Below are 12,235 nucleotides of genomic sequence, written 5' to 3' on the forward strand. Positions count from 1 at the left end.
GTTTGGAGCACGGTGTTTGCAATTATAGCCTACTATGTGTGCCTCAACCACACCCTCACCTGTGGCTCTACATCCGTTTCCTCTCGGACTGCTAAGAAAACGTTTGGGGATGGCATTTCCATAGTTTTAGGTTTATTCAATTTCGGAAATCCGGTAAATAAGCCTGTGGTCAGAGATAGAATTCCTGAAGTCGTTTCCTGCCGCTATCTATCAAAAAGTCGACAACATGATAGACGCAGGAGAAGAAGTCAACAGCGGAGACAAAATCTGCAACGCTAAATCTAAGGACCAGGTATGATTGTAACTGCTTCTGTTGTGATATCATGGCGGCGTTTTGTCAAAGACTGCGGTTAAGAGGAATTTACTAAGTGGAAGTTGTGGCTGTCAGTTAACGTTATGCCCCGAGGCTCTGAGTCAGGAGCGACGGACACAAGTTTGCTTGCTGGACCGATACGTCATTGTAGTAACATGACACTCAAAGTTTAGGGTTGGTGGGAAAACCGAGCAACTGTCGCGTTGTGTGTGAGTGTGAGTGTGTGTGTATAGATATATTATATCTTAAGAGTATATTTTAAGAGTGTCTGTTCATGTCTGTTGACTAACTAGCCTGGGAAAACCCTGGCGAACTTCCGGCAAATTACAACTGAGAAGGGTCTGGTGTCAACCAGGCGATTGACTAACTGTATACTTGTCAAACCGGCGAAAGTTAAGCTAACGTTAGTTTAGGGCTACTTAGTTGCGGAAAAGACGGACAGGATAAACTGCATTAACCCATAATCCCTAATGTATAGGGCGTGTTTATGTGTGTCTTGGAACCATAGACTGTTAATATATAGGCTATGCTTGGAACATAACCGCAGCGAGAAAATCAAGGGGAAAAAAGCGTTTTGTTCCGCTGATTCACTGCTTTGTTCGGCGACTCTTCATTCCCTCAGGTACGTTAGCTGTTTCACGCTTCTTGCGGTCGGTCTGATGGCCTTGCCGCGGCGCACCTCCAAGATTTTGTAACAACGCGACTGCGTTGCAGTGATTGGTTACTGGAGAGAAGAACTGCGGTCAAGCCAGCCGACACTCGGATCTCCGTGGTCAACCCAGCCGACACTAAACTTGTAATGCGCTCTTATTCCGGCACGCGTGGTAAATGCATTCAAACGGCCGAGATCGAGTAGCGAAGTTGGCGAGATGATACACATTGGACTACTTCCGGTTTTCAAAATAAGATGTTAATACAAAGTACATATAAAAACTAGTAATGGATTATATTCACCAGAAGTAAAATACATGTAACCTGTGTCTGTCCATTATACAAAACAAATGAGTGAATTGTGAAAGGAATGTATAGTTTGAGTTTACAAGAATACAACAATAATTCCAGACTGATTTATTTCAGGGGACACCTCTGACTACACCCATATTTAAAATCAGGCAATTAAACGGTATCAATTTGGGGATTTTTGAAAGCAAAGTCCCATACTTCTGCTGTAAAATGACTCAAAATATGAAACTGGAGGTGCTATAAAAAGACTTTGGTCCATAGTTCCAGGGAATGACTGACATATTTGAGTACAGGGCATCACTTAATACTGTCATACTGTAAATCAAACATTTTTACTGTATAATTTTGGAGATTTCTGGAAGCAAAGTCCCATACTTCTGCTGTAAAGTGACTCAAAATATGAAACTGGAGGTGCTATAAAAAGACTTTGGTCCATAGTTCCAGGCAATGACTGACATATTTGAGTACAGGGCATCACTTAATACTGTCATACTTTAAATCAAACAATTTTACAGCAGAAGTATGGGACTTTGCATCCAGAAATCTTCAAAATTATACAGTAAAATTGTTTGATTTTCAGTATGACAGTATTAAGTGATGCCCTGTACTCAAATATGTCAGTCATTCCCTGGAACTATGGACCAAAGTCTTTTTATATCACCTCCAGTTTCATTTTTTTAGTCATTTTACAGCAGCTGTAAGGGACTTTGCTTCCAGAAATCTCCAAAATTATACAGTAAAATTGTTTGATTTTCAGTATGACAATATTAAGTGATGCCTTGTACTCAAATATGTCAGTCATTGCCTGGAACTATGGACCAAAGTCTTTTTATAGCACCTCCAGTTTCATATTTTGAGTCACTTTACAGCAGAAGTATGGGACTTTGCTTCCAAAAATCTTCAAAATTATACAGTAAAATTGTTTGATTTTCAGTATGACAGTATTAAGTGATGCCCTGTACTCAAATATGTCAGTCATTGCCTGGAACTATGGACCAAAGTCTTTTTATAGCACCTCCAAATTCATATTTTGAGTAATTTTACAGCAGAAGTATGGGACTCTGCTTCCAAAAATCTCCAAAATTATACAGTAAAATTGTTTGATTTTCAGTATGACAGTATTAAGTGATGCCCTGTACTCAAATATGTCAGTCATTACCTGGAACTATGGACCAAAGTCCTTTTATAGCACCTCCAAATTCATATTTTGAGTCATTTTACAGCAGAAGTATGGGACTTTGCTTCCAGAAATCTCCAAAATTATACAGTAAAATTGTTTGATTTTCAGTATGACAGTATTAAGTGATGCCCTGTACTCAAATATGTCAGTCATTGCCTGGAACTATGGACCAAAGTCTTTTTATAGCACCTCCAGTTTCATATTTTGAGTCATTTTACAGCAGAAGTATGGGACTTTGCTTCCAAAAATCCCCAAATTGATACCGTTTAATTGCCTGATTTTAAATATGGGTGTAGTCAGAGGTGTCCCCTGAAATAAATCAGTCTGGAATTATTGTTGTATTCTTGTAAACTCAAACTATACATTCCTTTCACAATTCACTCATTTGTTTTGTATAATGGACAGACACAGGTTACATGTATTTTACTTCTGGTGAATATAATCCATTACTAGTTTTTATATGTACTTTGTATTAACATCTTATTTTGAAAACCGGAAGTAGTCCAATGTGTATCATCTCGCCAACTTCGGCCGTTTGAATGCATTTACCACGCGTGCCGGAATAAGAGCGCATTACAAGTTTAGTGTCGGCTGAGTTGACCACGGAGATCCGAGTGTCGGCTGGCTTGACCGCAGTAGAGAAGAAGTCCGTTCTTTGATCCGCTCTGGCCGCAATCCGATGAAAGAACAGACGGTTCGCGGCGACCATGCGCGTCACTCGACTACTGCTCATAGACTGTACAGTCTATGCTACTGCTGCGACAGTTGGCCCTACCCGCTCTTCTTGTCAGACTAGTCTGATGAGCTAGCCACTTACTCCTACTCTAGCAAAAAAACAACCTTTAGCTGCGCTACTCACGTCAGATGTGAGAAGCATACGTAAACTACAACCCACGGATATCATGGGAATAAAAGTATAGTAACTCATTCTGCCAGGTAGGAAAAATCTACCAGAATGGACTACTACCTCCTAAATGTAGTTAAAAGTAGAGTAGCTCATTCTTCAAGCAGCAGACCATTAATACCATGGCACCATCCAAATGATAAAAAGAAAACAAGATGTAAAAGTATTAGTAGAAATATTTTCACTCAACAACCAGTAATAACAGTAATTACAGTATGTCTGCATTCCGTTTAGGCGTGCCAGTTCCAGGGCTCTAGTAGTTGGCCAATGGGCTCACTAGTCACGCTGCCAGACCTATAGCTCCACAGCACTGTAGATACTTTCTAGTATAGCTCTGGACGCAGTGACGGTGGCTCTGCACAATAGTCTCGGGAAGGAACTTGTTTTCGTGGAACATTTGCACCCCACAAAAGAAAACGGCACCTAAAATATTAAATGAAGTTAACTGTTCACACAGTACAGTGTACTTCGTCCATAGCCATCCCGCCAGTCGGTCCCAAAACATCCCAGTTAGAGAGTAAATGCCGTAAAACATATTCTTCGTAAATCTTTACAATCATTCACCGAAAGGCTTGCCTTGTTGCACGATCCAAATTTTCTTCACAATTTGCCATTTTCAGGGTGTATCTTGCTAGCACGAAGTTTGTTGTTGTTTAGCGAAGGGATTTTGAGAACGGAAACACTGAGATCGAAAGGCGAGGGACGTGCTGGATGTCAGGCTTTATCCTGGAAATTAACTTTCATTGATGTAGACTACTGGCTCACTGACAGGGATCACTGGCACAACTAAATGGAACGGAGCCATCATGTTTGCATACATATGAGGTGTTCGGACCCGAGTGTCTTTTAATTGTAGGTGCTATGAAACTATGTTGTCTTTCTGCACCTGCTACCACACACATTGTGCTACCACACAAATTTACAAAATTGTTATATTTCAAGCACTTTCAAATGATCATAAATGTGATCTCACAGGGGTGAATGGCAAATATGAACCATAAATGATGTATATATCATTGGTAATTGAGCTAAAGTAAACATCTGTTAAGTATTTTTACATAAATTGTTATGGCTGTATTGATTTAAAAGCCTAATAAGGTGGTGGGTCCACCAGACCCGGGAACATTGGCTGTGTAACAAAAATATGAACACCACACAAGGGTTAAACATATTAGTCATATCTCACCAGTGTATCACCATCTCTAAGCCAAAGTCAACATTTCTCACTTTAACAGTTTCCTAGCCACATGATTTCCAGGCATAGAAGGGTAGGGATGGAGTTAAACTTCTTTCAAATTGAAATAACCTGTATATAATTTCAGTGTATTTACCTGTTTAAAATGTTTTCAGACTTGGATCCCCAAAATCATCAAGAAAAGAGTGTGCACCACCTTTGTAGAAGATTCTTTCAGGTAATGTGAACTCTGTGGAGCACACTCTGACAATATCTCTCTATTTACTTTGGGGGAGTGTAAAAGGATGATAATGTTTTTTTTTTTTATTTTTGCACGCATAATCCTCTCACCTCTCTCAGTAATGGCACACGCTGCCAGTGCGGGGGTGCAAGAGAGGCCCATGGCTCTGTGGCTCTCGGTGACTATTTCAGCACAGCAATTGTCAACCACTGGGACAGCGCCCAGCACTCGTCTGAATACCCGACTGATGCCTTTGGAGAGTTGCAGTTCGCAGGAGCCAGCAAGAGGCTTAGCTATGTGGGTGACCTATCTCTTCTGTTCTCTGAATGGCTCATTAAATGCTTTAGAGTTTACAGTATGATCAAATCTTTCGTGTTTTAAATTAAAAAAAAATGTACTGGAGTATATTTACTGATCTGATACCACGTAATTTAGCCCCCAAGACAATCTACTTTAAGTAAAGTTGTTTATGTTCTTTTTCCGTTATGACTGACTGTCAAACTGGATAATAAAAGAAAGCTCTATGGCATCATTGTTGTGTTTATGTTAGGGCTGGGCAATATATCGATATTGTATTGATATCGATATATGAGGCTAGATATCGTCTTACATTTTGGATATCGTAATATCCTGATATGACACAAGTGTTGTCTTTTCCTGGTTTTAAAGGCTGCATTACAGTAGAGTGATGTCATTTTCCGAACACACCAGACTGTTCTAGCTGTTCTATTATTTGCCTTTACCCACATAGTTACTATATCAACATAACTGATGATTATTTATCAAAAATCTCATTGTGTGCATATTTTGTGAAAGCACCAAGTGTCAACCCTACAATATCGCTACAATATCAATATCGAGGTATTTGGTAAAAAATATCGGGATATTTGATTTTCTCGCCCAGCTCTAGTTCATATTTCACAAAAAGTTTAACCTGAGCCAGGCCGTACAACAAAGATAGAATTAATATCACATCCATACAGGGATAGTAGTATACAGCTTTTAAAACATAATAAAAAATGAACACACTGGTATAGGATCAGTACTCTGTATCAGCCGATAAGCAAGTTTAGGTTTCAGTATCAGGAAGCAAAAATAGTATCGGACCATCTCTAGTTTTAAAGACAAATGCCAAATAATGATACAAATGCACCAAGAGATTTAGTAGTCACTACATTGCTTTTCCTAATCTTTAACCTACTGCTGCACCTGAGTAAACACACACAATGCACTGAGAGTGAGATCACATTTCTATACTGAGAAGCTCCTTTAGCATGATCCTAAGAACCTGTAGTATAATTTAGCACTTGTTTTGATACTTAAATGAATTATCAACTTCTGAAATGTGGTTGTTCCTTTTTAATCAATCAAATGTCTATTTTGTCTCTCCTGGGGATATCAGTTTCTGCGTCTGTCATGGGACACACCCCCGGCTATGGTCTACACCCTGATGACAGCCCACTGGGGCCTTCCTATACCTAACCTGGTGGTTTCTATAGTGGGTGGAGAAGGCAGGGCAAAGGTGAAGACTTGGGTGCGGGAGGTCATCAGACAGGGATTGGTGAAAGCCTCACAAAGCACAGGTAAACATATTGTGAAAGCAAACTAACTTCGAAGTAGCTAAACCACCACTTCAAACACTGGTACGCAAGTGGGTCATAGGTCACATGCCAATTAACAGTATTGTTGTACTCATACATTTTATTTATAGTATCAAATCATAACAAGAGTTATCTCAGGACACTTTACAGATAGAGTAGGTCTAGACCACACTCTATAATTTACAAAGACCCAACAATTCCAGCAATTCCCCCAAGAGCAAGCATGTAGTGTGACAGTGGCGAGGAAAAACTCCCTTTTAGGAAGAAACCTCGGGTTTATAGTATAACTAATATCCGTTAGCTTCAACTTGTGTGTGTTTTGTCTACGGTCAGCATATGTCATGATTTTACAAACTGTTCCCTTTCAAATTTTAAATTATTTTGATTGGTGTGCCTTTTTAATGTCAGGGTAACTGCAGATTGCATTGCATATAGTTTGCATATAATCCTTTCGAATGTATTTAAAAAAAAAAAGTCTTAAATGTAATCTTAAATGTTCTGTCTTAAATTTTCCTCCTGCCTGCCATAGACAGATATGTTAGTTATACTATGTGCTTGTATGTATGTTCTACAGCTAATGAACTAAAAGTGGGATAGTTGTGACAGTGGATTGTGCGTACTGGAGGCTATTTCATCCTTTGACTGACCGACTGACGGCCTTTCAGTTTTGTATATTTCTGCTTGCGAATCTCAACATGAAGTCAGTTCCCTGTAAAGATTTCTAAAAACATGACTGATTTCATTAATTTATTTTATAAGCACATAAAGTCCTACTTTATTAGGAGAGCATTACTACCTTACCAGAGCAATATTAATAACAGAATATCCAGGGGAGGGCAAAAGCCTAAAAGGCTTATCAAGGGTCTTCCCAAATTTGGCTGAAAAACAAATAGAATAAACTAACTAAAAACAATGACTATAAATGTTAAATAATGAATCAACATGTTCTTGGAAGACGTAGAACCTTTTTTGCAGGACAAATACAGCTGTTACCAAATGTAGTACCATTACCATGACTCCCTGGGGTCCAATCCTAATTTGGTACTACAATGGCCATTTCCTCCCGAATACTGTGCCAAGGGCAGGTGGCACACAGCGATACTGATCTCCCGTCATCTGAGCTCACTTTAACAAGCTGTTCTCTCAGAGGCTCCCGGTCAAACCAGAGGTAATAGACACAGGCAAAAACATTCAGGCATATTGTTGGTAACACACTGCAGATGGACAGTGTGTATCAACACAGACTTTATGCAAATATTATGTAATACATATTACAAAGCAGACTTTTAGAAATTCAAATATCGATCTGTGGGATGTTTCTTGCTCGGAAGTACAGTGGTTGCGCCATAACCACAAGGTTGACTGTTCAATCCCAGGCTCCTCCGGCCACATGTCAAAGTGTCCCTGAGCAAGACACTGAAGTTGCTCCTTGGATGCTGTATAAATAGCTGTCCACTGCTCCTAATACTAGGATGGGTTAAACTGCAGAAATAAAATCTCACTACATTGTACTGTGTTTTTTTGTTATCTTATTTACATTATTATAAAATCAAGAATATGTAAGCTAATTTACATCCAATTTCATAAGTTAAGTGGCTTGGTGATGTCCTTGATAGTACAGAGGTAATTGAGCCATTTTTCAGTCGTACAATTCCAGCTTTGACCTGCAAAACTCATGTCATGACATTCTTCTCTCATTTCTCTCAAGAACTTTCCTGCAACCAAAAAGTTTCTCTGTTGTTCTCGCACTCACTGTTTGACTGCTCTACCCAGGAGCGTGGATCATGACGCCAGGCTTGCGTGAAGGTGTTGGCAGGTGTGTCGGAGAGGCGGTGAGGGATCATGCCACCGCAGCCTCGTCTGTGTCCCTCAACAAGGTGGTGGCGCTGGGCATCACTTCCTGGGGCCTGGTGCATAACAGAGAGCAGCTGGTCAACCCTCAGGTTGTACAGGCACTCCCATACTGTATTTAAAAATTTACCGTGCAAAACATACCTTGTTTACTTGTATCAGACAACAATTTACACACTATAAGTATCTTGGTATCCACCAAACTCAGGCCTCCAATGTATTAACATTAGTTAAGGAAACCCTGCTATATCATATCCCTGGATTCTTCCTCTTGCAGGGCAGCTTTCCTGCTAAGTACCATGTCCAGAACTTGTCCCCGGACACTTGCTGCCTGGACATCAACTACCAGGCCTTCCTGCTGGTGGATGACGGGAGTGTGGGACCTAGAGCAGAGACGGGGTTCAGGGCTAAATTGGAGGACTACATCTCCCACCAGCGCACGGGCGGTGAGAGATGGGATTATGAAATATATGTTTTGTCATAATGTTTTGCATTGTGTGTAGAATCGGAATAGAGGAATTGTTTGCCATGGACTCTCTGACAAAAATATGACGCTTATGACTGGAGGAAGTAGGCCTAAACATGTTTTGCCTCTTGTGTTGTTGTTCCTTTATTGTTATTGCCAGATATGGGAAACCAGTGTACATGCATGAAGAATGATAACACATTATCTTGGCTGATTTTGAAATAGCAGATCTTCAACTTTTTTCTGTTGCTATTATCTCTGGTTTGCCTTTAATAATATTCCGAGAATGTATTTATTTGTGTAAACTGTACATAAAGAAAACTGAGATATGTCTCAAGGGTACAATGCTCTCTCAACCATGAACATTCCATGCACAAATATCCCCGATTTGTGCCCCTCTTGTGGTGATCTTTGATTACTGCATGTGAAGATAAGATATCTTTTGGTATTACATGCCACCGCAATCAATTTCAGACATGGCTCTTTAACATCTGAAATCAAGCTATAATATATATAAAGAGTGCTCTTTCTGTGTCTATTGCTGTCTCTTAGCTTGTGTGTTACAAGAAATATATGCAGTTTGTCTGCAAACATGATCATCATGTTTTATGTTAGTCTATATCCTTGACGTTCCACTTCCGGTATTGCTCCGTTGCCGCCGGTAAATCCGCCAGATTTCACTCATTTACGCCGGATGTCCGTTGCCTTGGGCTTCCTTTGTGTTGGCATTTTAAACTCTGGTCGCTATATGAGGACTATGGTTAACCTTTTCTCAGATCTCTGCAGGGTAAATCCAGACAGACTATCTGTCCAATCTGAGTTTTCTGTTGCATGACTAAAACAACTTTTAAACTTTCACATGTTCTACCAAAACAAGTTCCTTCCGAGCCTATTTTGCAGCGGCACCGCAGCTTTTCTCCGTTGCTTCGCACCGCCCAAGACGATTGTGATTGGTTTAAAGAAATGCCAATAAACCAGAGCACGTTTTCCTCCTATGCCCGAATGCTATGTGGAGTGCGCTTTGGAGGAGGGTCTGGCAAAGCGAGACTATGTTTGCGTTAAAGTGACGTCTATAAAGAAATAATTTACAATTGCACTGTATGAATTAACTGTAAAAATGTTGTATTTTTGTAGGCAGCAGCGGCATAGACATCCCTGTCCTTTGTATGCTGATATCAGGGGAGGCAAGCATGATGGAGGTACAGTCACTGCTTTTTTATGTTTCTTGATTACCACAAGGAAATGATTAGGTCAGTTTTAATGGTTTACTTTATTTATTTATTTGACAGGGAGAATGCGCAGCTCTTTAGCTGCACCACAGTTAGCTATAAGCTCATTTTCATCTGTAGTCCCAGGGCAGGAAACCGAGAATAACATCTCTGTCAGAAGGAAAACCTAACACTTGAGTATTAAAAAAAAAACGTCAACACAACAGGAAAGGATAACAATCCAATTTCACAGTATAAAACTTCACCATCACAACATAAAAAACAAGACACTCTGACAAAAAAAACCACAACATGAAGACAACAATACAATTTCACAGCATTAAAACTCCACAACAATAGTACCAACAATAAAACACCACAACAATACAATCACAACATCAAGACACCACTACAACAGGACTTCACAACATTAAGATTAGCTGTTTGGGTTTATGCTTGACGGGAACATGATTGGGTTGATGAATTTAAAACTAGCAAAGCTGTTCCGTTCTCTGATCTCTCTTGGTACTGAGTTCCAATACTTTGTGGCTCTAATAGAGAAGACTGATCTGCCAAACTCAGTAGATCTGTGCTGTACTGCACAGTCACCTCTGTTGGTCGTCTTAGTTCTCCTCCCATTGTCTGAACGCAGTGATACAAACATTCATTCAACTCTTTATTACGTTACATTGAATGGAGGTGTGGCCAAATCATTAATTACTTTATAGACTAGACTAATATCAGCAAGAAACACAAAACTGTCAAAGTTCATGAGGTTATGTCTTTGAAATATGTTACAGTGGTGACTGATAACTTGATGGCTTTTTGTCCAATGCCTTGAGTGTTTGTTTGTAAAGTGCTTGCAGTGGAGCAAGTGTTGTTTTTCCAGCTTGTGACCAGCTTGTGATACAGTATGACATGTGTGAAAGAATAATTGAGTGCATATAAGGTTTTGCTGCATGTAAGGACAGCTGGTTTCTAATATATCTAAAGTTCCTTAAATTAAATTTGACAGTTTTACACACCTGTGTCACACGTTTCTTAAATGACACAGTCTGGATCCTTTCCCACTTAATGATATCTGGCTGACTTCCATTTTTTTTTATTATAAAATACATACAGGCAGTTGTACTGATGTCAAGTGTCAGGCAGGACTCTGAGAGCCAGTCAGAAATGTTGGCCATTGCTGCTGTTAATTTACCTGCCACCTCATATCTATCTTTTCCATGTGCAGGGATGACCGTGTCATCCGCGTACATTTGGGTGTCAACTTCTGGACATACAAACGGCAGATCGTGCAGATATTATGCCTTTGTATTCTGTAACAAATGTCTCTCTGTTATCCTAATTTCTATCAGAGAGTGGATCTTTCTCTGAAGACCTCCATGCCTTGGCTGGTGCTGGCTGGCTCTGGAGGCCTGGCTGACTTCTTGAGCGATGTCTTGGAGAATCTGTCATCATCCCAAGTTGGCCAGTCTTCCGGCGAGGTAGATGGCGAGGCGGGTCCCAGCGAAGATCTGAAAGACAAAGTGGCAGAAAGAGTTAGGCGGCACTTCCCTTCTGAAGCGGAGTCAGACAAACTAGTTGAACGGGTAAGAGCTGTGGCCCAAGACACGTGTTGTCATGTGACATGCAGAACAAGGATATTTCATAATATAATGGGCAGATTGCAAATAAACCTGCTGTACGTATTAATGCTTCCAAGTGGACAAAGTATTTTTTTATTCTACCATAACCCTCAGAGCAAGCTTATACTGTTTAGCCTTGCTGCTGCTGCTAAGGCTCCAAGAACAGCAAAATGATCAGTATGTTGCTCATGTCATCCAACACTTCATAATTGTTGCATGTAATGAGCATTTGATGATTCTCTACTGTGCCTGTAGACGTAAAGCTACTACCTGTCTCAGATTGTCCCACATTTCTGAAACAGCTTGCTGCTATTTAGTTGTTGCTGCTATTTGCAATTATCTCACTCACAAGCTGTGGTTTGGAAGTCAATTTTCATATGGCATAATCGGATTCTTTTATGTAACACAAGACTGAAAAAGGATTGGCTGCATTGTGTGTAGTCAAAACGGATCAAATGCAAATGCACTACTATTTTATAGTGATCCTCCAACGAAGATCTGAAAGACAAAGTGGCAGAAAGGGTTAGGCGGCACTTCCCTTCTGAAGCGGAGTCAGACAAACTAGTTGAACGGGTAAGAGCTGTGGCCCGAGACACGTGTTGTCATGTGACATGCAGAACAAGGATATTTCATAATATAATGGGCAGATTGCAAATAAACCTGCTGTATGTATTTATGCTTCCAAGTGGACAAAGTATTTTTTTAT

At 40.1% G+C, this 12,235-nt stretch overlaps 1 protein-coding gene and 1 long non-coding RNA gene across 3 annotated transcripts in view; one reads left to right on the top strand and one right to left on the bottom strand.

The window, feature by feature from the left end:
* Positions 1-12,235, top strand: part of LOC116061248 (transient receptor potential cation channel subfamily M member 4-like) — a 22,434-nt gene continuing 10,199 nt past the window's right edge. The window contains exons 1-9 of one of the 2 annotated variants that reach the window (XM_031315323.2): positions 1-292; positions 4,711-4,772; positions 4,895-5,072; positions 6,178-6,358; positions 8,150-8,319; positions 8,505-8,673; positions 9,828-9,892; positions 11,260-11,418; positions 12,028-12,102. In XM_031315323.2, coding sequence (XP_031171183.1) covers positions 227-292; positions 4,711-4,772; positions 4,895-5,072; positions 6,178-6,358; positions 8,150-8,319; positions 8,505-8,673; positions 9,828-9,892; positions 11,260-11,418; positions 12,028-12,102 — 1,125 coding nt within the window. In that variant the 5' untranslated portion in view covers positions 1-226. Of the gene's footprint in view, positions 293-4,710; positions 4,773-4,894; positions 5,073-6,177; positions 6,359-8,149; positions 8,320-8,504; positions 8,674-9,827; positions 9,893-11,259; positions 11,494-12,027; positions 12,103-12,235 lie in introns of both variants that reach the window. The other variant, XM_031315322.2, reaches the window with a different exon arrangement.
* Positions 11,841-12,235, bottom strand: part of LOC116061250 — an 18,223-nt gene continuing 17,828 nt past the window's right edge. The window contains exon 3 of the long non-coding RNA XR_004107682.1: positions 11,841-11,869. This is a non-coding gene — a long non-coding RNA (uncharacterized LOC116061250). The remainder of the gene's footprint in view (positions 11,870-12,235) is intronic.

This window comes from Sander lucioperca, chromosome 22 (genome assembly GCF_008315115.2).
Source record: "Sander lucioperca isolate FBNREF2018 chromosome 22, SLUC_FBN_1.2, whole genome shotgun sequence".
Taxonomy (NCBI): domain Eukaryota; kingdom Metazoa; phylum Chordata; class Actinopteri; order Perciformes; family Percidae; genus Sander; species Sander lucioperca.